Source organism: Erigeron canadensis, chromosome 1 (assembly GCF_010389155.1).
Source record: "Erigeron canadensis isolate Cc75 chromosome 1, C_canadensis_v1, whole genome shotgun sequence".
Classification (NCBI taxonomy): Eukaryota; Viridiplantae; Streptophyta; class Magnoliopsida; order Asterales; family Asteraceae; genus Erigeron; species Erigeron canadensis.
The window spans coordinates 45,506,351-45,528,203 of NC_057761.1; the positions used below are offsets into that span (position 1 = coordinate 45,506,351).

The 21,853-nt window shown below is 32.6% G+C and overlaps 1 protein-coding gene across 2 annotated transcripts; it reads left to right on the plus strand.

Moving 5' to 3' along the window:
- Positions 1-144: 144 nt before the first annotated feature.
- Positions 145-12,413, plus strand: LOC122605128 (E3 ubiquitin-protein ligase UPL6). 2 transcript variants are annotated; one of them, XM_043778012.1, is made up of 26 exons: positions 145-543; positions 2,016-2,113; positions 2,509-2,636; positions 2,755-2,866; positions 2,996-3,200; positions 4,234-4,413; positions 5,703-5,885; positions 6,260-6,344; positions 6,474-6,592; positions 7,000-7,304; positions 7,385-7,481; positions 7,570-7,704; positions 8,128-8,211; positions 8,287-8,373; positions 8,555-8,695; positions 9,173-9,298; positions 9,405-9,503; positions 9,607-9,674; positions 9,741-9,807; positions 9,909-10,079; positions 10,162-10,251; positions 10,378-10,458; positions 10,557-10,630; positions 10,799-10,870; positions 10,972-11,061; positions 11,765-12,413. In XM_043778012.1, the coding sequence occupies exons 1-26, from the start codon at positions 385-387 to the stop codon at positions 11,829-11,831; spliced, it is 3,123 nt and encodes a 1,040-aa protein (XP_043633947.1). In that variant the 5' UTR covers positions 145-384; the 3' UTR covers positions 11,832-12,413. The 2 variants fall into 2 exon arrangements, with proteins under 2 accessions (XP_043633947.1, XP_043633953.1); XM_043778018.1 differs by having other exon boundaries at positions 2,509-2,633.
- Positions 12,414-21,853: the final 9,440 nt, after the last annotated feature.

Genomic DNA, 21,853 nt, shown 5'->3' on the forward strand with positions numbered 1-21,853 from the left:
GAGACCGCCCTACGTGAAGAATGGTGGTGACTTTTTCCACATCATCAAATCAAATCTTTTTATATTTTCATTCTGGAAAAAGGTGAAATATATAAAACCTTTTTAGTTCCTTCGTTCCTTCCACCTGACGAAAATAAAATCCTAAATTACATACATACAAACACACATAAAAATACAAAAAACCTATACATACGTATAAACCCTTTTTCCAATTTTTATTTCTCCCCATCTCTCTCTCAAATCAATTTGCCTTTCAATTGTTAGGCTTTTTTATCAATTCTTAATACAGTATTTACTTGATTATTTGTAATTAGGGTTTAAATTGAACTTGATTAAAGAGGATTTTAGTTTTAGTTAATTAGGATCAGGGTTAGAGAATAGATAATGTTCTTCAGCGGCGATCCGTCGAACCGAAAACGAGTAGATTTAGGTGGGCGTAGTTCAAAAGAAAGAGATAGAAAGAAGCTTCTGGAACAAACTAGGTTAGAAAGAGAGCAAAGATCATGGCTACGTCAGCAGAAAGCTGCTGCTCTTGTTATTCAGGTCCCTTTTTCCTCTGCCTGCTTCATACTATCGCAATTATACTGTCCTTATATATATATATATATATAGAGCTTTTTGGGCTGATTATGACATGACATAGTTTAGCTATCGATTGAGAAAGCGATAGGACACTTTGTATTGCTCAACGTTATATGCGACTAAGGTTATAGGGAGTCGTTACATTACGCGTTTACAAGCTAAATTATGCCTTGTTATATATATAGCCTTATACAATGGGAATCGATTCATACACCATCACTATGGCTTTAGTATGTGTTAAAAGATTGTACAATGTGGTGCATCAAGTAGTTGTTGTGGTGCTTGAATCATATTTCTTATCTAATGTGTGGGTTACTAAATGTCTCGAAAGGAAAAGTTTGATAGTTTCTTGAGATTTAAAGAAGAAAAATAGGGAGAAGTACCTTTGTTTATGTTCTGTGATTCTCTCACCTCGTTACAAGAAATTGTAAGATTGGATAATAATAATTTGGTTTGTTTTTTTTGTATGGAAGCTAAATCTGTCAATTGATTAATAGTTAGAAATGAATATGAATCAACAAATTGCTTTATATAGGAAATTAAAGGAGAAGGGTTCATTTTATGCAGGGTAGCATGTTTGTCGGTTGTGTAAAATATTTGATACTTTGTGTAAATATTTTATCACCAATGTTTTCAGAAACGTCCCGGACGTTGAACCTAGCAAGCGATAAATATGATGTTTGTAGAGATGGTTAGCCGCACAGTTGTTAATTCGGAGGATCTGAGTTTGCATCTAGCAAGTGGCGGCCATTTTAAAAATATTTTTGCCGCTAAAATGGCTATATATAAATATATAATCTATATGGAATAATAGTCAAAACACACCTTTGGTGTGTTGGTCTAGTGCCCAATCTTTCTTCCCGCAGGCACAGAGTTCTAATCTCACCAAATAACAGTGATTTATCCTTTTTTTTATTGGTTTGAACCGGACGGATTGGAGAAAACCGGCCGGCCCTCCGGTTCACGGTTGGACCAGCTGGCTCGGTCCAGTTTTTATAACACTGCATATCACCTTCAGTCACCCACATGCGACATGTGCTTATATATACCATTATACTGCAATAGTTGTTGCATCCGTGTTTAGAGAATAGGTTGTGATTCTTCCAAACGATACGATCTTGAGTGGTTCATGGTTGCGTTGCATTTTTGAATTATTTGCTAAAGTCTTGTAATATCAACAACCATTTCTTGAACTTGGTCAACTCATTGATTTGACATGCTTTTTTTGTTTTGTTTTTCTTGATGAGAGTTATTACTTTAATCGTCGTCATTATTATATGTTATCATTATTATTTATTATTAATATAATAATTATCATTATTTTTATTATTTTCTTTTTGATTAACTTTCACAGCTTGCTTTATATTATACATGGGTTCGTGGCTTGGCCTATACTATCTGAATTAGACTAATGCCTAAGCCCTTTTTTGCAGAAATGCTTTAGAGGAAGAGTGGCGGTGAAAGCAGAGCGTAGTAAGGCACGAGAGCGGTTTTATTCTACTTATGGAAGAAACTGTGAAAGAGTAGGCAGGTACTGATCGACCCATTTACTTATAGATGGGTTAATATTTGCTGTGCTATATTACTAACTTGTTAAAGGATAAACCTTAAATATAAGCTAATACAGGAACGAAAAGGCATCCAAATTTTGTCTGATGAAAAAAAATCTATATTCTTAATTTAAAAGTTAGATACTTTGATTATTAATGTAATAATATAACTTCTGTAATTTTTATTTGACATGCTAAATGTCCAATAATTAGCTGGAGAAAGGGTTTTTGACTTTCTTGTCACCCCTTCTCGACCTGTTCTTAAGGTTTACCTGTTTTGTCCGTCATTGTACCTGTCTATCTTGCAACCTTGAATTTGGGGTTAGCTTGCTGATTTTTTGTGGCCTTCTAACCCTTTTCTACCTGTCAATGTCAGGCATTGCTTTGAACCAGATTCAGATTTTCTTCAGGAACTGCTATATTTCTTCAGTCCACGGAACGCTTCGGACTTGTCCATTCTTGTGAAGACATGCGATTTTATTTTGAAGTTCGAAAAAGATGGTGGTTGTTTTATACATCTTATATACAGAATTCTCATTGCTATGTATCCATTCATAAAACTTCTTAGCTTTTAAATGGGAAATTATTTTATTTGGTATTCACAGTTTTTGTTATGTGGCAGGGGATGTTTTGAAGCTCTTTGGTACCCCAGATTCTTCGTCTAAGCATGCTCTTGTGAGTTACAGGGTTAAGAAACTAGCTTACGCCTGTATCCAGGCTGTACATCATAATAGGTTTGTTTGCTATGCGATATAGATTATATTTGAAATGCTTTAGGAAGGGACTAAATGGGCAAATGTTAAGTATTTCTTCATTTCCGTGAAATAATATATTCTTATATTTGTATTTGTTCTTTGTAATAGATATCAGTTCAAGGGCCAGCTTTTATCAACTTCTTTGGACTTGAACGCCCCGACGAATATCCTGTTGAAAGCAGCAAAATTGTTGATGGATCAGCTTCCGTGGGGTTGTAAGGTAGTCGGCTATCTTTTGCAACAAAACATATATAGGATTTTCCGGGAGATCATTGTCACAGGGAAGATGTACTTTCAAACCAACAAGAAGAAGGTATATTCTCAAACTTCTTTTCTCTGTTAATCATACATTTTAATTTCTACCACAGGATGGCAAAATGGTGGTCAGACAGGTTGATTAATTGGTCTAAACAAGGGGGCATCCGGGCATTGCTTGGGTTGGATTGACCCACAAATATTATATTTCTCTTTCCTAATTCAGTTTTATTATAAACAGTATAGTTATCTTGACTATATTAATATACTACGATTCTATCATAGTTACCTAAATCGTGGTACGCTCTGGGACGGGTACGCGATTTGGGTACGCAATTTGCTAGAGGCGACAAATTCGGTATGGAGGGGGTGGGTTCCTTTTGTTTTGTACAAAGCGATGTAGTGTACCATGGATTCCGGTTTGGTGTACCAAAAGTCGAAACATAATTAAACCAAATTTTATTAGAATTATTATAAATCTTTATAACAGGGACATAACATTGCAAAATCCAATTAAATTTACACATGTATAGGAATAAATGTAAAAGTAATTTTATAATAAATAAGCTACTTACTAAAAAATGACCGTGAAAGTTGGAAATCCAGTGTTCCATCCGGGGGGGGGGGGGGGGGGGGGGGAGTCAAGGGACGCCAAACCTGCATAGTTTTCCTTCTTAAAAAACGATTGGAAGACGGTGATTAGATTATGGATAGACAAATCGTGCTTGGTTCGCCTTACCCGTACAATTGAGATTTGATTTCGAATTTGGTTTGCCTTATCGTATTGTTATTATAGTATCAAATAGAATTGATTAAATATAACTGTAAAAGCTACTGTATTAATCGACTGATATAATTTATTTGTATATAGTGATTCAAGAACCTGCAAACTTTTAAGCACACTTTTAATAGCTTGTGGCTTATTCTATTTTTGTTCTAGTTATTGAAGTTTCCAATTTCATCCGTTAGAGTCCAATTATGATCCAAATTTTGTAGTTTGGGATTGCCACCTATATGGCTATACCTTGTCACTGTAATATTTTTTGTTGTTGGACTATTTCTCCTCAGATGTCGGTTCTGTTGTTTTGTAGGAAAGTTCTAAACCCGACAGTCATGTTAGAAAAGGGTATTTGGAGATGATTCTTGAGCTAGTCATTGGACATACTAGGCAAGGAGATTGTATATGCCCAGATATCGAGCTACAATGGAGTTTCACTTCTCAAATTCTAACAATTCCTTTTGTGTGGCAGATTTTTCCTTCCCTAAAGAAGGTATCAATTCTTTAATAGTATCCACTAGTCTAAACTCATCACATTAGAATGCCACAAGGGCAAATCTGCTCCCAATGTTACACTTGATGGTCGCTTCTAGGGGTGAGCTCGGTACCATACCGAATTCGCCCAAACTAAAGTGTGGCGCACCGTGCACTATTAAAAGGCACGGCACCCATTCAACGCAAATCTGACTATCAACTGAACTTGCTTCATGCAGTTTAAACTTATCTGTTTTACATGTTTGTGCTGATATACTGTGACTGCATTATAAATATGTAATAGCGCGAGGAATACCAATTCCCAATCAATCTTTTCTCAGATCAGTAAGATGGGACTTGGGAGTTTTGTCTTAGGCCCATGGGTATATGTATGTTTGCATGTGTATATTGACGTATATGCATGTATATATTCACGTATATGTATGTATTTGAGACTTTGAGCACAATTACACAGATGAACATGATAAGTACATTCATATCCATGTATATATGTATGACATCACCAATATACGTTGAGCTATAATGTTGCAGTAATACTGGTTCTTATCAGTACCGGTTAATGCTGGTTCCGGTATTTACCCAAAATCCAAATCGATACTGATACCAGTTGTGTTCGGTCTGGATGGTTGGTACTGGCACGGTACCATTATTTGGCAAAAAATTGCTCATCTCTAGTTCATGTTTCGATTATGCCTTTCTAAAATGTTATCTGAATCAGATTCTAACGTTTGAAGAGATTCTTTAGCTGACTATCTGATCATTTCGGTGTCAAATAATTAGCTTCATATTAGTTCTTACATTACTGATCGTTTTTTTGAACAGATGAATTTTATTATTTAACTGGTTGAAAAGATATTAACCAGGAAAACAACAATTACATCTAAAGAAATGGATTTATAATCCACTCGTCCCAAGCATACGAGATCATTTTAACCTAATCTAGAACACATTTTGGAAACAAAAATCTTCTTTGAGTCAGTGTATATCAGTTTTTCAAATAATCTGATTTTGAAAACGACAACACCACTAGTTTTTGATTAATTACTTAATTCACCTCCTACCAGTAGAAGCACCTATCAGTTTTATATGATAGATTAAATAATCGAGCATCACATAATCACTTTTAAAACACTTATTTAACTTTCACTTCATTATACACATGGTTGCTTCATATAGTAGGACAGTACCAGTTTGCATTACCTTAAAGATCCTGGATTTATCTTTGTTTTGCCGTTATCTAGTCTGCTCATACTCCAATCTAATTGCAAATACTGTTTCTATGTCAAGATTTATGTTTTGCAGGGATCATGTCAGCATTATCTCCGTAAAATGGCGACATGTACTCAAAGTTTTGATAAGGTATTACCTGCTGACATATCAGCTGAATACCCTGGTTATGCTTGTCTTCTTGGTAATCTACTAGAAGCGGTTGGAGTTGCTTTGGCTAATCCTGCATGTCAACGTGATATGGTAAGCAGTTCTTATTCTCTAAACTTGAATTGAGGCCATGAATTTTTATGTTTTGGAGCTACGTTATCTTTTTAATGACTTTGACGTATCAAAGAAATCATTGGATTATCATCATAGTCATCATGATCACTGCCACCGACATTATTATTCTATAACGGGACCCACCGACATTTATGTCTTAGGTTCAAACCGACTCTCTTCCTGGGAAGCTTCACCAGCTGCTCATTGCCTGTGTGTTGGTTCTTGGGTAAAGGGTCGCGTGGGTTTCGAAGGACCTCTGGGTTAAGGGTTGCTGGATGAACCAAACTTTGTGCTAGATCATTATTATTATGTATAAGTATAATGCTTTCCAATTATTCCTGTTCATTGTTCAGGCCATAGACTTTGCTACGATTGCAACATTGTTGTTGGAAGTACTTCCTCCTATCCAATCATCAACTACAGAAAGTAGAGAAGAAAGTATGTTCTCCAAATATATTGTTTTTAGTTTAAATATACTTATTGTCAGGTTTATATTATCTATATACACCCTCTGTTTTACATGATAAATAAATCACCCTCTCATTTCAACAAATTGCTGTACTACAGATTCAATAATAGGGGACGACGATATGATTATCGATGATGCTCTAGCAGTAGTACCTCTCAGTAAGGAATTGGAAAAGCAGATTTTAAAAGCTATAGATCCCCGCTTTCTTTTGCAACTGGTATGTTATGACAGTGTACACCTGGGTAGAATTTCTAACCCATTTGTATGTGAACATGTTGCTTTAGGTTGTATTCTGTTGGTAAGGGGTCAAGTGAAGTGACTAGTGGGTTGAATGGTTAAACATTAACTCATTGATATGCTCACAGTGTCCTATCTTCTTATTTAAAAAACTTATTATTGTTAGAGTGATATAGGTTTTTGTAGTCATATATAATACGGGCTCATTAATTATTTACATATTTATTTAAAAATGGACATATAATCATTGACGGGTTGGGCCTACCTAAGCAGACCAGTTTGGCTGTTGCTCAAACTCACCCTTCTAGCCATTTCTATTCTATACCCCGTACACTTTTGTGTGCACGAAATTGTGTTAATTCTTAATGGTTTGTACTCGCCAAGCAGACAAATGTTTTGTTTGGAGGCTCTTCGTCTGTCGCTGATTCAAACAAAGATAAAATAAATGATAATGAAGCAGCAGCTGTTGGTGCAGCTTGCTCTTTTCTTCACATGACTTTTACCACTTTGCCCCTTGAGGGTATCATGACATATCTAGCGTATAGAATGGAGTTGGTATCTGTACTCTGGAATTTCATGAAACGATGTGATCAGAATTTAAGTTGGTCTTCCTTGTCTGCTGCATCTCGGTACCTGCCTGGCGATGCATATGGTTGGCTGCTACCTTTGGCAGTTTTCTGCCCTGTTTACAAGTAGGCATCTCTTTATAACCTCACAACTGTCTAAGTTACTCTAGTAGTTCAAGCTGAAGATGCATATACCTTCATATCAGGCATATGCTTATGATCGTGGACAATGAAGAGTTCTATGAGCAGGAAAGACCATTGTCACTCAGTGACATTAGAGTATTAATTGGTATCTTGAGACAGGTACTTTTCTGTTACCATTCAAAGTGGTACTTTTTACATTTTAGTTCCTATCCAATATTTAATTTTGGTTGCTTGCCTCTTTGTCTAGGCTCTGTGGCAGATCCTTTGGCTAAATCCAGTGGCACCAATGGAATTTTCTACAAATACTGTTTCCATAAAGAAGAATCGTGTAGAATTTGTTCAATATAGGGTTAGTGTTGTGGCTTCTGAACTTCTTTCTCAGGTATGAAAATACATTGGATGCTATTGTTTGATCATGATTAACGATGTTGAGGAGAGGTGGCAATGTCGTCCGTTTACATACAAATGAGCCGACCTGGTTTATGTATTGTGTTTAGATGGGTCAAGCTGGTCAAGTGGGGTGAAAGTCAGCAAAAATGTATTCTTATGCATAGTCTTCTGAATGACCTTTAAAAAATTTATTATCGTAATAATACACATTTGTATTTATATTTGATCGATCAGCTTTCTACAATATTCACAAAAAAGGAAAACAAGTGTTTGCTTGTGTGTCTGACACTCTGACACCACTTACTAGAAACTTCTTTGTTTGATCCATGACTTGATTTATACATTTTCCACCCATAATCTTTTCGGACATTGTTTTGTATTTTGATTTGTGATTTGTGCAAATCTACAATCACAGTTGCAAGATTGGAATAATAGAAGGGAGTTTGCAAATCCAAGTATCTTTCATGCTGATGGTGTGAATGATCACTTCATTTCGCAGGTAATAACAGTTTTTTTGCTTCACCTATAATTTTCGTAAGTTTGATCTTGTGACTTAGAATATACTTCCCCGCAGGCAATGATTGAAAACACAAGGGCATATGACATACTGAAACAAGCTCCTTTTCTGGTGCCATTTACTAGCAGAGTTAAATTGTTCACTGTAAGTTCCATTTTGGTGTATACTGGTGTCAAAGCGCAGTTCATAGTACAACTGCTGAATCAATCTTAGTTTCATATTGGTGTTTACTGGTGTCGTCCATAATACACTTGCTGAATCAATCTATTTTTTGTTTTCTTGTATTTATATTTGCTAATTTACACTCTTTTGTTGAACTCTACAGTCACAGCTTGCTGCGATAAAGGAAGGAACTGGGTCTCATGCCATGTCTAATAGAAGCACTTTTAAGATAAGACGAGATCGTATACTAGAAGATGCTTTTAATCAGTTGAGCACATTAGCAGACAAGGATCTTCGTGGAGTGGTACTGTTATATATAACATATGCTTTAAAACAGAAACTGAAGGCTAGAGGTGGCAATTAACCTTCTAAATGACTCTTTTCTAAAGATTGAAATATTTACCCTGATGCTCCATGCAGCTAAAGACTAGTCCCTTGGGATGCCATTTGACTAACATTAATAACTCTCCCATCACTCTCACTTCCCATGAGTACCTTTACACCCACTCTTAAAGACTTAGTATGTCTTAGAAATATTGCTTGTGATCCTATATGATACAATATTTATTTTGTTTGCAAATAAAATACCAGAAAAGAAACGGCAGTGCGCTTACATTAACCCAATCAATGTGTCACAAGCTGCTCTAAAAACTGACCTATTATGACTTAAACCAACTTGACCTGTTACCTAAACTGCATACCACCTCTAGTGTAGGCTATCATATTTTTCTATATTGTTTCTTTATCGTGTGCATAATTATTCTTTTACCTTCTTGTGTAGATTCGGGTTACTTTTGTCAATGAATTTGGAGTGGAAGAGGCTGGTATTGATGGTGGTGGGATTTTTAAAGACTTCATGGAGAACATTACTCGGGCAGCTTTTGATACGCAATATGGGCTATTTAAGGTTGTGAAATTTTTCTTGAAACATAATTTCTTTAACATATAAAATCTTGAGAATATCATCTCATTTCTGAGAAACTGAAATCTTAATGGTTTCTTGCAATACATAGGAGACAATCGATCACCTACTCTACCCCAATCCTGGATCTGGAATGATACATGAACAACATTTGCAGTTGTTTCATTTCCTTGGAATTATTCTCGGAAAGGTATGAATATAACATGCGGGTCACTAGTATCTGTATGCCTTCATTGATGTTGGTCTCCATAACAATTATACCCCGATGATGAATTACTCTCTTCCTGTTGTAGGCAATGTTTGAAGGGATTCTCGTTGATATACCATTTGCAACCTTTTTTTTGAGCAAGCTAAAGCAAAAGTAAGTTCAAAATGCTTCATTATTTTCACTCAAAAATTACTATTCTAATGAGCATTTCCCTTTCAGGCATAACTATTTGAATGATTTACCTTCTTTGGATCCCGAATTGTATCGCCACCTTATCTTTCTTAAGGTTTAATGCTTTTCTATCCACAACCGCATCCTTTCGTTCGACTTCTGTATTTTATCATAATATTTGAGTTTTTGTAACCATTTTCTGGCTCTTATCTGCAGCATTATGAGGGTGACTTGGCAGAGTTAGAGTTGTACTTTGTAATTGTTAACAATGAGTTTGGGGAGCAAACATCAGAAGAGCTGGTCCCAGGTGGAAAGGACATACGTGTTGTAAATAGCAATGTTATCCAGTTTATTCATCTTGTTGCCAATCACCGTCTCAATACCCAGGTTTTTTTCCTTCCCTCTTTTTGATGTTCTGTCCATCATTGTGTTTTATGACTTCATAACATTATGCATATTCTGCTTTCAGATACGTCAGCAAAGTTCTTATTTTTTGAGGGGATTTCAACAGCTTATACAGAAAGACTGGATTGACATGTTTAATGAGCATGAACTCCAGGTTCGGACATTTCTTACTTTTTGTTTCCTGCAATAGGGACACTTAGGCATTCCGTGTTTTGTATGGTCTCTCTATGCAAGTTTTCACTCTATTGATTTGAGCTTCATTTTTACTGTTTTTGTGCAGCTTTTGATATCAGGCTCAGTTGATAATTTCGATGTGGATGATCTTCGGTCCAACACAAATTATGCTGGTGGCTATCATCGTGTAAGCTGACAACATACGTGTAATCTGGGTTTCACAATTTATGTTGCATGTTCATTTTTCTTTTGCTACTGAATTATACGTATAATTTATCATTACAGGAGCATTATGTAATTGACATGTTTTGGGAGATTCTCAAGAACTTTTCCTTGGAAAATCAACACAAGTTTTTGAAGTAAGATTCACTTTTTTGACGTCACTCTCTCTCTCTCTCTCTCTATATATATATATATATATATTATATGCGTGTGTGTGCGCATGTTTGTATATATGTATGTATGTGTATACACACATACACCATATACTCATTTAAAATTGCGGCATAAAAAAAATACGTTGTTAGGTTTGTGACTGGATGTTCAAGAGGGCCTTTGCTAGGATTCAAGAACTTGGAACCTTTATTTTGTATACAACGGTATAATCTGTTCCTTCTGTGCTTTACCATGTGAAAGTATTGTAATTTTCTGTGTTTAATTTGTTATCTTGTTTTTTGATTACTTATGTTCTCACATGAAGAGCTGCTGGTAGTGCCTCTGAAGAAGCTCTTGACCGGTTGCCAACATCAGCCACTTGTATGAACCTGTTAAAGCTTCCTCCGTATAGAAGGTTTGTCACTGTTTTGTAATTTTATAATATAGCCTGCTACAGTAAATTCTTATTTTATTTTGCGGGAAGGTATTTGAGATGTTTGAAAAATAATGAATTCTGATTCCTGGAATCCTGGCACATATCATCATAGAGAGTAGAGGTGGCAGTTTTGACCCGTTATTTATGAAAGGCTCAATTTGACTAGTTTTATATCTCAAATGGGTCAAAGAAGTAGTATGCTTAAAACTTAAAAGGGTAGCAATGCAAATGAGTTATTCAAACTTGCATGAAAATGTCCTTTTTTGGTTATCATATATCATGGTGCTCCACTGCTCCGACCTTTAGCCTGACTGCATTTATGAAGTCTTGTTCCACCGCCACTCGAACTCACTGTATAAAGATCTCTCTGAAGGGAAATTGGCGCGACATCACTCGAAGTAAACACACCAGGAGGGTTTTGAACCCGAGACTTCCCCTTCTTTAGTGACACATAGACTGATAACTAATATGGTCACACCAATGCATTTTATACCAATAATCCTGCTTTTGTTTACACATTTAATCCATTTATCCTTTGTTAAAGTTTTACTATGTGGGCAAAAGATATTATTGGGTAAATCCAACTCTTTATGAAACAGTTGATTTCAAATTTCTGCTTTGTACTCATGTTACTTTTTTTGTGAATTAAATACTTACACTTGAACATGTCATGGTGGTGCAGTAAAGAGCAAATGGAGCAGAAGTTGTTGTATGCTATTAATGCAGAAGCGGGGTTTGATTTAAGTTGAACATAGCTTCATCATCCAACATGTGGCAACAAGCATGTTTAAAGTGTAGTGTGCTAATCAAAGAGTTTTGTCAAAAGGGAAGCAAAGACCCATAGTAACAGAAGGTAGATATGTTGCACCCTCAAAGAGCATGGCGGATTTGTACATAAAGTGGTTGCTGGATTGCAGCTACAACGTATACCATTTGTTTGCCAAAAATGGACCGAAGACTCATTTGATAGTAGCCTAAGTTTGTATAATGCTATTTTATCTGGCGAAAAGGGGAGGCTTTGGTTTGTTGATAAAATGTATTTCGTTTTTCTGAATCCAAGCTCCCAACCTTGGGCTACTAGTAATCAAACCTTTTTTAGCCTTTTTTTTTCCTGCATTCGGTTCATGTGGAATTCAGTCTTTTTGTGTGTACCTGAACATAACAATTGCCACGGTGACTGTCAGTCTACCACCGAAAGTCAATGTATTTCGTTGCGTTTAAAGTTATATGACACGTGATAGAAGTCGGCTCATATGTGCTGGCTCAAAAAAGAATAACAAAAGATGAGTGTGCCTAAAGTATGTCTTTATAATGCCAGAATGATTGATGTATGTGTCACTTCCTCCATTTTGATCTTTTTTTTTTTATAGGTGAATGACTTTTACATTCGGTAAACGTATTATACCAAAAAAGCACTGAAAGTTTGAAACACATAAGGTGCGAGTGAATTTCATATCCCAACCTGTTTCAGGCAGTAAAGTAAAATGCCACTTGTGTAATGTTTTGTTTATAATTTAATCTCTCAGACTCTTGTTGAATGTAATTTAGCCCTTTAAAGATCACTAAAGCCATTGTAATTTTAAAAATTGTACCTGAGATTTTTTGTTTTCACTAAACCCATTGTAATTTTAAAAATTGTATCTGACAATCTCAGCGGGCGATTGTTGTAAAAAAGAAGGTTTGTTGGTTAATATGTGATCTTTTTTTTTTTTAATAACGGCCAAAGTAAAAGCTTTACCAAGTTAGGGTAGGATAGTTTATCTTACAGTAACCTAGAAGTTTGGGGATTAAATCATTTGAAAAAAAGAGTTGTCGAAGGTTAAAAAATTTAACTATTACCAACCTCGAAGTGTTCCATGTCCAAATAATATCAAAAGCATGCAATGCATGATGACAGATAATAGATAATATGTATGTTTCTGGGTAGCTGGAGATGAGGCCCTAAACACAAAGACAAAAAAATATGAAAGCCTTAAAAGAAGTATAAATAGTTGCCTATTTATTTCCTTTAGGATTAGACCAATTCTATCAATAATTCAGATTTTCTATTTAAATTTTAATATGGTTTTGTTCAAATATAAAACATGGTGTTGTGTGTGTGTGTGTTTTAATATGGAGTTTTACTAATGCATTTTGTGGCATTTATGTTCAACACTTTTTTACTATGAAATTTATTCATCCTTGCTAGATCAATTGATCTCTATGTGTGAGCCAATAAATAAAGTTTATCAAACATTTGTTACGTTTTTGTGTTTTATGTCAAACAAGAAAATCACCATGGTTTCGAAGATTACTAATGGGGTATTTTTAAATTTGGGTGCCTAAAAAGGAATAAGCCTTAGTGCAAATTTGCATAGCTTCGTTTGGATTCATTTTTTGGTTCCACATTTTAAGGTTGAGCCTACAACTATTTATTTTGTTTATGTCTGACTTCAAGATGAATCGTCTAGGTTTAATGGCTATGACCTAATGTAATGTCTACATAAAACATGAAAGGACGTCATATTTGCATTTGGAAAGTAGAGAAGCTTCTTGGTTCCTGTAGACTGTAATCATATGCTTTCTTTCTTCTTCTTGTATAATAACTTTGATTTGATCTATGTAAACGCATTATTGTGAATGGGAAGTGGCTAAAGTTTGACCCACATAACATGATATCAAGAAAAAAGAAAATTCAAAAGCTTGGACTTTGATATACATATATAGAGTTGGATTGGATGTTTCATTAACTTGAGGCAGTTTTTTTCTTGTTGCCCAAAAGAGGAAATGTTATTGACTTGATGGTTTGACCAGCATTTTGCAACTTGGAATAATGGAGTTGCCATGGAAATAGTTTTGAATTTTACTTTCTATAACTAAATTAAACTTAAATTAATAGTATAAGTTGTTGGACTTCCACTTCCACTATGTCAATTAGGTTTTGTTGCAAATACAATTTCAATTCTTGGATTGTTTTCAATGTTTAAGGTAGACTTCTCTTTTGAACAAGGGTTTTAAGTTATCCTTTTCTAATGGTTCCACCTAGCTAGGTTTTACTTCAATTCATTTTTGTAAATTCTCAAAGTTCCTTTCATTCTTGTTAGTTTTGGTAAGGAAAATATTATTGATATAACATATTAATAATGGCATGGAAATAATTAACTTATGCTAGTATTTGAGTAAAAAGAGGACTAATGTTGTTCTTTTGTTTCTCGAGTGTTACCTATAATATATCTTCATTGAACATTGTGTGATGAATAGTTTATCATGGAGAATTACGAAAACATTTGCTTGTGTAATAAGTATCTAAGTTGTCATTGTTGATTTAATACTAAAATATAGTTTTATTAAACCTGTTTTGTGATTGATTTTTAAACTTATAAAATGTGGGAATTTTTTTTTTTAAATATAGACATTATTATATTATTACTCTGTATTAAATGGAAGTTAGTTTTGAAGTAAACTTAAAAAGGAGTCACACTAATCTCCATTTAGAGAGACCAAAATAGAAGAGAAGCACAAAGACAAAATGATATAGAAGTAAAAGAAATCTACTTAAAAGCTAGTAAACCATTGGGCCTGGTTGACCTTTTGGGTCGGAGGCAACAAAGTCCAACTATGTATTCGGTTTTCTATGTGTTTTACTTTCTACTATTTTATTAATTAATGTGAGTACACACTTGTGTAACCATATTAATCCTTTTTGTATCATCGGGATTTTATGAGAAATTATCTTCAACAAATACTTCGTTATGGGTATATAGCATTTTTCTTTTTGTTAAATAGCAAATTAGTAGTTAGTAATTAACATTCGAAACATCACAGTAATATCCCATTGACAATCTTTTTTATTATTTTTTTTTTCCAGAAACAATCATATGGATATTCAGTTAAATTGTATACATCTTGGTCAAAACTCAAAAGCTTGCCTTTTCAATATAAATCGAAAAGCAAATTGTAATTCTATGTTTACTATCATCGTACAAAACTTTGTATAATTAGTACATATCAATTAATTTAGTAGCCCTTTAGACCCTCTTAAAAGGAGCTTGAACAGAGTTGATTTTTACAAGGTTAGTTTTATGCATTTCAAATTGAAATATATGTTTTGAATAACAAACTTTGGGTCACTAAATATTTAGGATAAAAGTACGTTAGGTGATAATTTAGAAACTAATTCGTATTAGCTAAAGAAAAATAATACTACAACTAACTTAACCTACTTCTAATTTAATTTAAATATGACTTAATATATTATTTATTTTGACTACTACAAACCTAGAAATTTTGTATAACTTTTTTTTTTTTTAATCACTTTTCAGTACAGTTAAACTAATAGTAATGTCTTTAAGAACCATGCTAAGCGATTAAAGCGTTAAGGGTAGATCAGCGTAATGTCCATACTATGAATTAATGATAATGATTTTTTATGTTGTAAGAAATGTATATAATATAAGTAGACATTAATTTGCTCAAAAATCTAACTGAACGAGATGTATTATAAATTCTATTCATAATCTAATTGAACTAAGTAGTTAGTACTATCTTATCTTATCTTATTCACAATATATAGGAGCTAGTAAAATCACGGGTGAGTTAACCATTTTTAATTAGAGCGATTAAATATTCAGTCCCATCAGGTTGACTTAACACTATTTCTTCCTTCATATTTCGATATATATGGTAAATAATGTGGTAGTAGCTATTAAATATTGTATCGTTACAATAATTGATTTTAAAAATTGACGAATGTATTAAAAGTACACGTTATGCAGCTTATGCTGTATCAAATTTGTTAGTGATCGATATTTTACTCTAGATTGTTTTTGTCACCTCAAGATTGAAATTGAAAAATTGGATCAGATTAGGGATGACAAAAATACCTGTACCCGATGGAAATCCGATACCCGAACCCGATTTAACGGGGAAATCCCCGAATTGCCCGGGGATGGGACGGGACGGGTATGGGGATGTTATTCTATTCCCCGATGGAGATGAGGACGGGGATGGAAAACCGTAAATCTCTGATCTCCATACCTGAACCCGAAATTACTATATATATTTATTTGAGTTACTTTAAGTTTCTACACATGTTAGAATTATTTTAGGTTTAGAGTATTTTATTTAATACTTTTTATATGTTATATTTTATTTATCAATTATTTAACATATATATTAGTTTACATATAAAAAGAAAAGGTCGAATTATACGTTCTACTATTTTTTTTTTTAGAACGACAATATATTAAAATAAAAGGCCACCAGCAAATACTAGAGAGCCCAAAAATACAAGAGTACAAATAAATTACAAATATACGCCTCAAAGAACACGACAAAACTACGGAACAAGAAGAGGGCAATTAAGCCATTCAACCCAAGAAATTCGTTTCTTTTTGCATCTACACGAATACCACATATAAGACTGGGTAACAATGAGATCAAACAGGAACTCCTTGCGATTCTTCCCGTTGTTGAAAACCTCTTCGTTTCTATATTTCCATATCGACCACCATACACAATATATTATAGCCTCAATAATATCTTTCTTATCCTTGGATACATGCATGTTATCAATATAAATGATGATATCAGTAGGCCCTTGCAAAGGAATAGGCGCAATTTGAAGCCATTTAGTAACTAAACTCCATAATCTTGAAGCAACCGCACATTGGTCCAAAAATATGATTGCAAGTTTCCATAGAGTTTCCACATAATGGACAAAGAGAAGATGGAATATCCACCCCTTTATTAACCAAATTAATACGGGTGGGAATTCTATTTATGAGGATTCTCCATACAAGAACATTGACCTTTTATCTTATGTTACGATAAATTTATGTTTATTCAAAAAAGATATACCCCGATACCCGATGGGGACGGGTATGGAGATGTAATTTATATCCCCGACGGAGATGGGGATTACAAGTGGGAACCGGGGATGGGGATGGGGATCAAGATTTCCGACAATACCCGCCTCGTTATCATCCCTAATCCAAATCGAGTGATACTTTATAATTTCTATCCATTTGCTTTATGTCCAATACTAATCGAGTGATACTTTATAAAAAGTTTATAATTTAACACTTGCATGGTATCTGCGCAATGCGACGGTGTTTGTGGCGGCGATGGTGAGGTGGTGGGACGACTGTTAGTGGTAAAAAGGGCTTCAAGTGGTGTAAGACAATTGATGTAAATAGTTAATGGAGATATTTTAAAAGATAAATAAGTGATAGTATAATATAATCATTAAGAGTATTTTATATATTTTTCCCTATGTAACTTTCAACATAAATTTTTTTTTTTTTTAAGCTAGTATAGATGAGTTTTTTTCCCCTTCAAGAATGGGGTAATTAATTGAACTTTTCTCAAACAAGGGGTAATTAATTTTACGCACTTATGCCATTGGTGTCCAGTCCAGCTGGTCAACCCAAGGTCTTAAGTTTAATAATAAGGGATGGCAAGTCTTGAGGATTTTCTTTCTAAATATTAGTAACGACCCATGATCAATATCGTGTTGTCTAGGGTATGTGCAAGTCTTCGCTATTGTATAGTAAGGTTTCTCTATAATTGTATTCCGACTAAATGTTCGGAGATAAAAAATACCTAAAATGGATAATCCATTAAATTATTTGTTAAAAGAGGTATTTCTATAATTTAACATGAGTTTTTTTTTTCTTCATGAATAAGCTAATTAACTGTACTTTTCTCAAAATAAGGGGTAAATTATATTTACTCACCTAAAAATGGGTTATTAATAAAGATATTTGTCAAAAAGAGTTATTTCTATTTTCGTTCAAATTCAAAATTCGCGTTTGTAGACATAAATTATCATTAACCACGTGACTATACCATATTACCACCAATATTAGAAGCTAAACATATAAAATAGTTATGAACTAGATTATAACCCGTGTGAAACGCGGAGATAACTTATAAAAATATTACATTGATACGTATAAAAAGGTAGTACAATGGTATTAAAAAGCAATACTTAAAATCTATTTAGAGAAAAAATTAATATTTATTTTGCTAATGTGTAGTTGATGTATAAAACTCATACATTTTTCATATCATGATAATGACTGTATGTCAAAATATACCCGATGAGCTCATTCAAATGATTCACATTAAACTATAATAACCATATTTTCAACCTTGATCATATATCATCAAGTATATATTTATACTTCATCACATAAGGTTAATTTAAAGTATAATCCAATACAAAATTATTTGTTATAAATTATTTGTAAGAAAATCAATTATGAAAATTAAACTATAATGTAAGATGGATCATAATATCACTTGATATAAATCAGGAAACTCTACATATAAATGCTAATACTTTTTGAAACAATTACTATTTGATAACAAATCAAGAAAAAATAAACTTTTTTTTATACTCATATTTAATCCATACGAAAATTTATAGGAAAATCAAATATGAAATCTAAATAAAATTTTTTTTTAAAAAAAAGACAGATAATACATGTTATATGAGATTGATAGTAACAAAAGAATTAGACATATTAATTTTAATATAGTTAGATAAGTAGATATTAACATTAATTATTATATGTATTGTTGGAGCATTTTATGTGTAGTTGAAGGACTAAAATTATACTCGTATTTGATTGAAAGTTGAGTCAAAAATGATGTCATCATTTTGATTTGAGGTGGATAAAAAAAAAGGAGAAAATTTAATAAAGAGTCTAGATTACTTCTTTTTTGATTTAAAATTTCTGTTTTAATATTGATTAGAGATTATGATCAAATTTGTGCCCAAGATCAATCTATAAAACGAAAACAACACATGTAATTAAAAAATTATCTTTTGAAGCCAAAACTTTTATAAATTTATAATTTAAATTTATACATATTATATCATCAGTTTACATAAAGAACAAATGTGTAAATTTGGCCATCAGCGCGCCTTCATACAATTATTGACTTTGTTTGTTGAATACAGAACCCCTTATAATTAACCAAACTACTACCCATAAAATTATGTGCATGGTTAACGAAAACTAATATCATATATCAAATGGTTGCAATTTTCAAGTTTGAAGCTTCCATTGTTGACAAGCAACATCAGTCAACCAGAAGATGTTAATAATTTGGACTTCATAGACTATATTTTTATTGTTATATATGGGCTTTGTAACCTATAAAACAAAAGTAGAGTGGATTATCTTGCTTAATTAATTGTAGTGTTCTCTTTCAAAGTAACTATAAAATATTATTTTACATTAATGCTTTATTCTTATGTTGACAATGAAAGTAATTGAATATTGTAATTTGACAGCTTTTGAATATGGTTATGCTTATTACACGTTGAAATATTTGAAAAACTACACGCTTGAAATTAGTTAAGATAGAAATAAGAAACCAAATAGTATTGTATTACATTATGGAAGTTTGTTAACCAATAGTCCATTCACACTATACGGTAGCTCAAATTTATTTTTAATTTGAAAGATGACTAATACTACATGTTAACTTTAATTTTAAGGATTCTGATTATTAAACTTCTTATTTATATGGTTTTTTTTTTTTAAGTTTAATAATCTGACTATAATGGTAGCTATAGCAGTACATGTTATCTTTCGAATAAATTGTTTTATAACACTTAGCACTACAATAATTGAGTTGTAGTTTACGAAATGATGCTTTTCAGCCTTTCATACCGATAACCGATGAATCTAGCTTGTTTGTACCTTCGGACCTTCCTACCCTCTTCATCGCTAATTAAAGTATTATGTTATATGCATGTATATATAAATATAATAATAATACAGGTTAAAATTTCGATTGTACAGAATAAAAGTAACGAGTAAAGTGTAGAATCACAAAAGAAACATTCAGATCTATAGGTTCAATAATTTAACCTCACATAACTATATTCTTTCGAGTTTACAAACATTCTAGAATGTTTTTAGTCATGTTATTGAAATTTAACATGGCAACACCAAATAAACTATTGAAACCATATCATCAACCACGACAAAATTTACCAAAACATGTTAAAAAATGAACGGTGACCGCCAACTTTTGTAAATCAACGATTAATGCACGAGTCGAAAGCTCGTAATAATACTAATAAATGGTTAATTAGCTTCTTTCAACCCCATTTGGCGCTTGCCAATTCATGTCAATTAAAAAACAAAAAACGATATCATGACATGTTAAAATGCAATACCTATGGAATGTGCCACTCTAATGTCAATATCTATACTCCTATATAAAAATTATTATACCCCTATTTTAAAAATCATTACATACGAAATTACTAAATTACCCTTAATAAACACCCAATATGGAAAGAGCTTTTATAAAATGCCAAATTTGCCCTTAATGATTTTAATTTACACTTTAAACCTTTATTTTAATAATTAACACTTTAAACCCTTATTTTTTAAAAAATTTTCACTATCATAGTTACATCAACCTACACCACTTAACACCGCCACCACCACCAATAATACCATCACCGACACCACTAGACCGTCTTCCCAACCACCACTGCAGCATTACGCGAGTATCATGCTTATAAATATAATACTGTATGATAACTTTGACAGTTTTAAAAAACCACAGTTGCACATAATGCATTGGATCTAATATATTTAATTAATCCAATGTGTATTTAATTCACAATATTACAAGGACACAGTATATATCAAAAGAAGTGTCGAGAGCACAAATTTGACTTCGATTACGTTCTCTTTTTGAAACCGAATTTATACTAATAGATAATTATTAAGCAGACATTCAAGCTACTACAATATAATAATGGCTATAGCTTATATTTTAATAATAGTTCGAGTTATAAAGTTAATCAGATTATTCACTTATAAAGAAAATTAGTGTTAAACTAATTATACTAATTGTTAAAGGTAGAAACAAATGTCTACATATGTAATGTATATATATATATATATATTTGATACTAATGTATATGCATATATATTAGTCCTAATACCCGTACGATGTACGATAGCTATATAGATTGTATCATAAAGAAATTCGAACATGTCTCATACATGATTCGTGAGCATTAAATAAATTAAGCTTTAAGTAATCGATAATCGAAACTAAATTATAATAAACAATAATGATAAATATAATGTGTTTAGTTAAAGTTTTAGGTTTACCAAAAACTTATAAAATCACGTCAAAATTGAAACTTTTAAGCATAGTGGATCACAGTAAATAGTCATGTGATTTCGAATTGTAAACTCAAAATTTTGAAGTATTCATGTTAATAATTTATTATAAATGATATAATTAATAGATATTGAAAATTTGAGAAAGAAAAAGAAACAATTTATTGATCAGAAAACAATGAATCAAATAAAGTTATAATGTCTTTTGTACTAATAAGCCAAAAGTTAAAGTTTAACTCTAAGTCTAATAAGGAAATTGAATTTATATACAATTAAAAAAGCTAATTTAATTTAATAAATAAATTAAAAAGATACGTATCAATCAAGAATTATGTCACGTGTCATTTCAATAATATCTCAATCTATTTTAGTTTATTGGTAAATACAATACTTACTTTTGCATAAGAGATTAAGAGCAATATTATTATCTTCAAATTTGATTGAAAGATTTGCTTTTAAATTAAATATAACCCATGAGTTATGATCCGTAAAATTGTAAATTAAAATAATGAATATTGATATTTTATCTAACTAAAATTAAAACCATAGATAATGTTCATTACATTTAATTTTATCCTTAAGGTGCAAAGAATAATATACTCATATAATAAAATAGTACTCGTAAT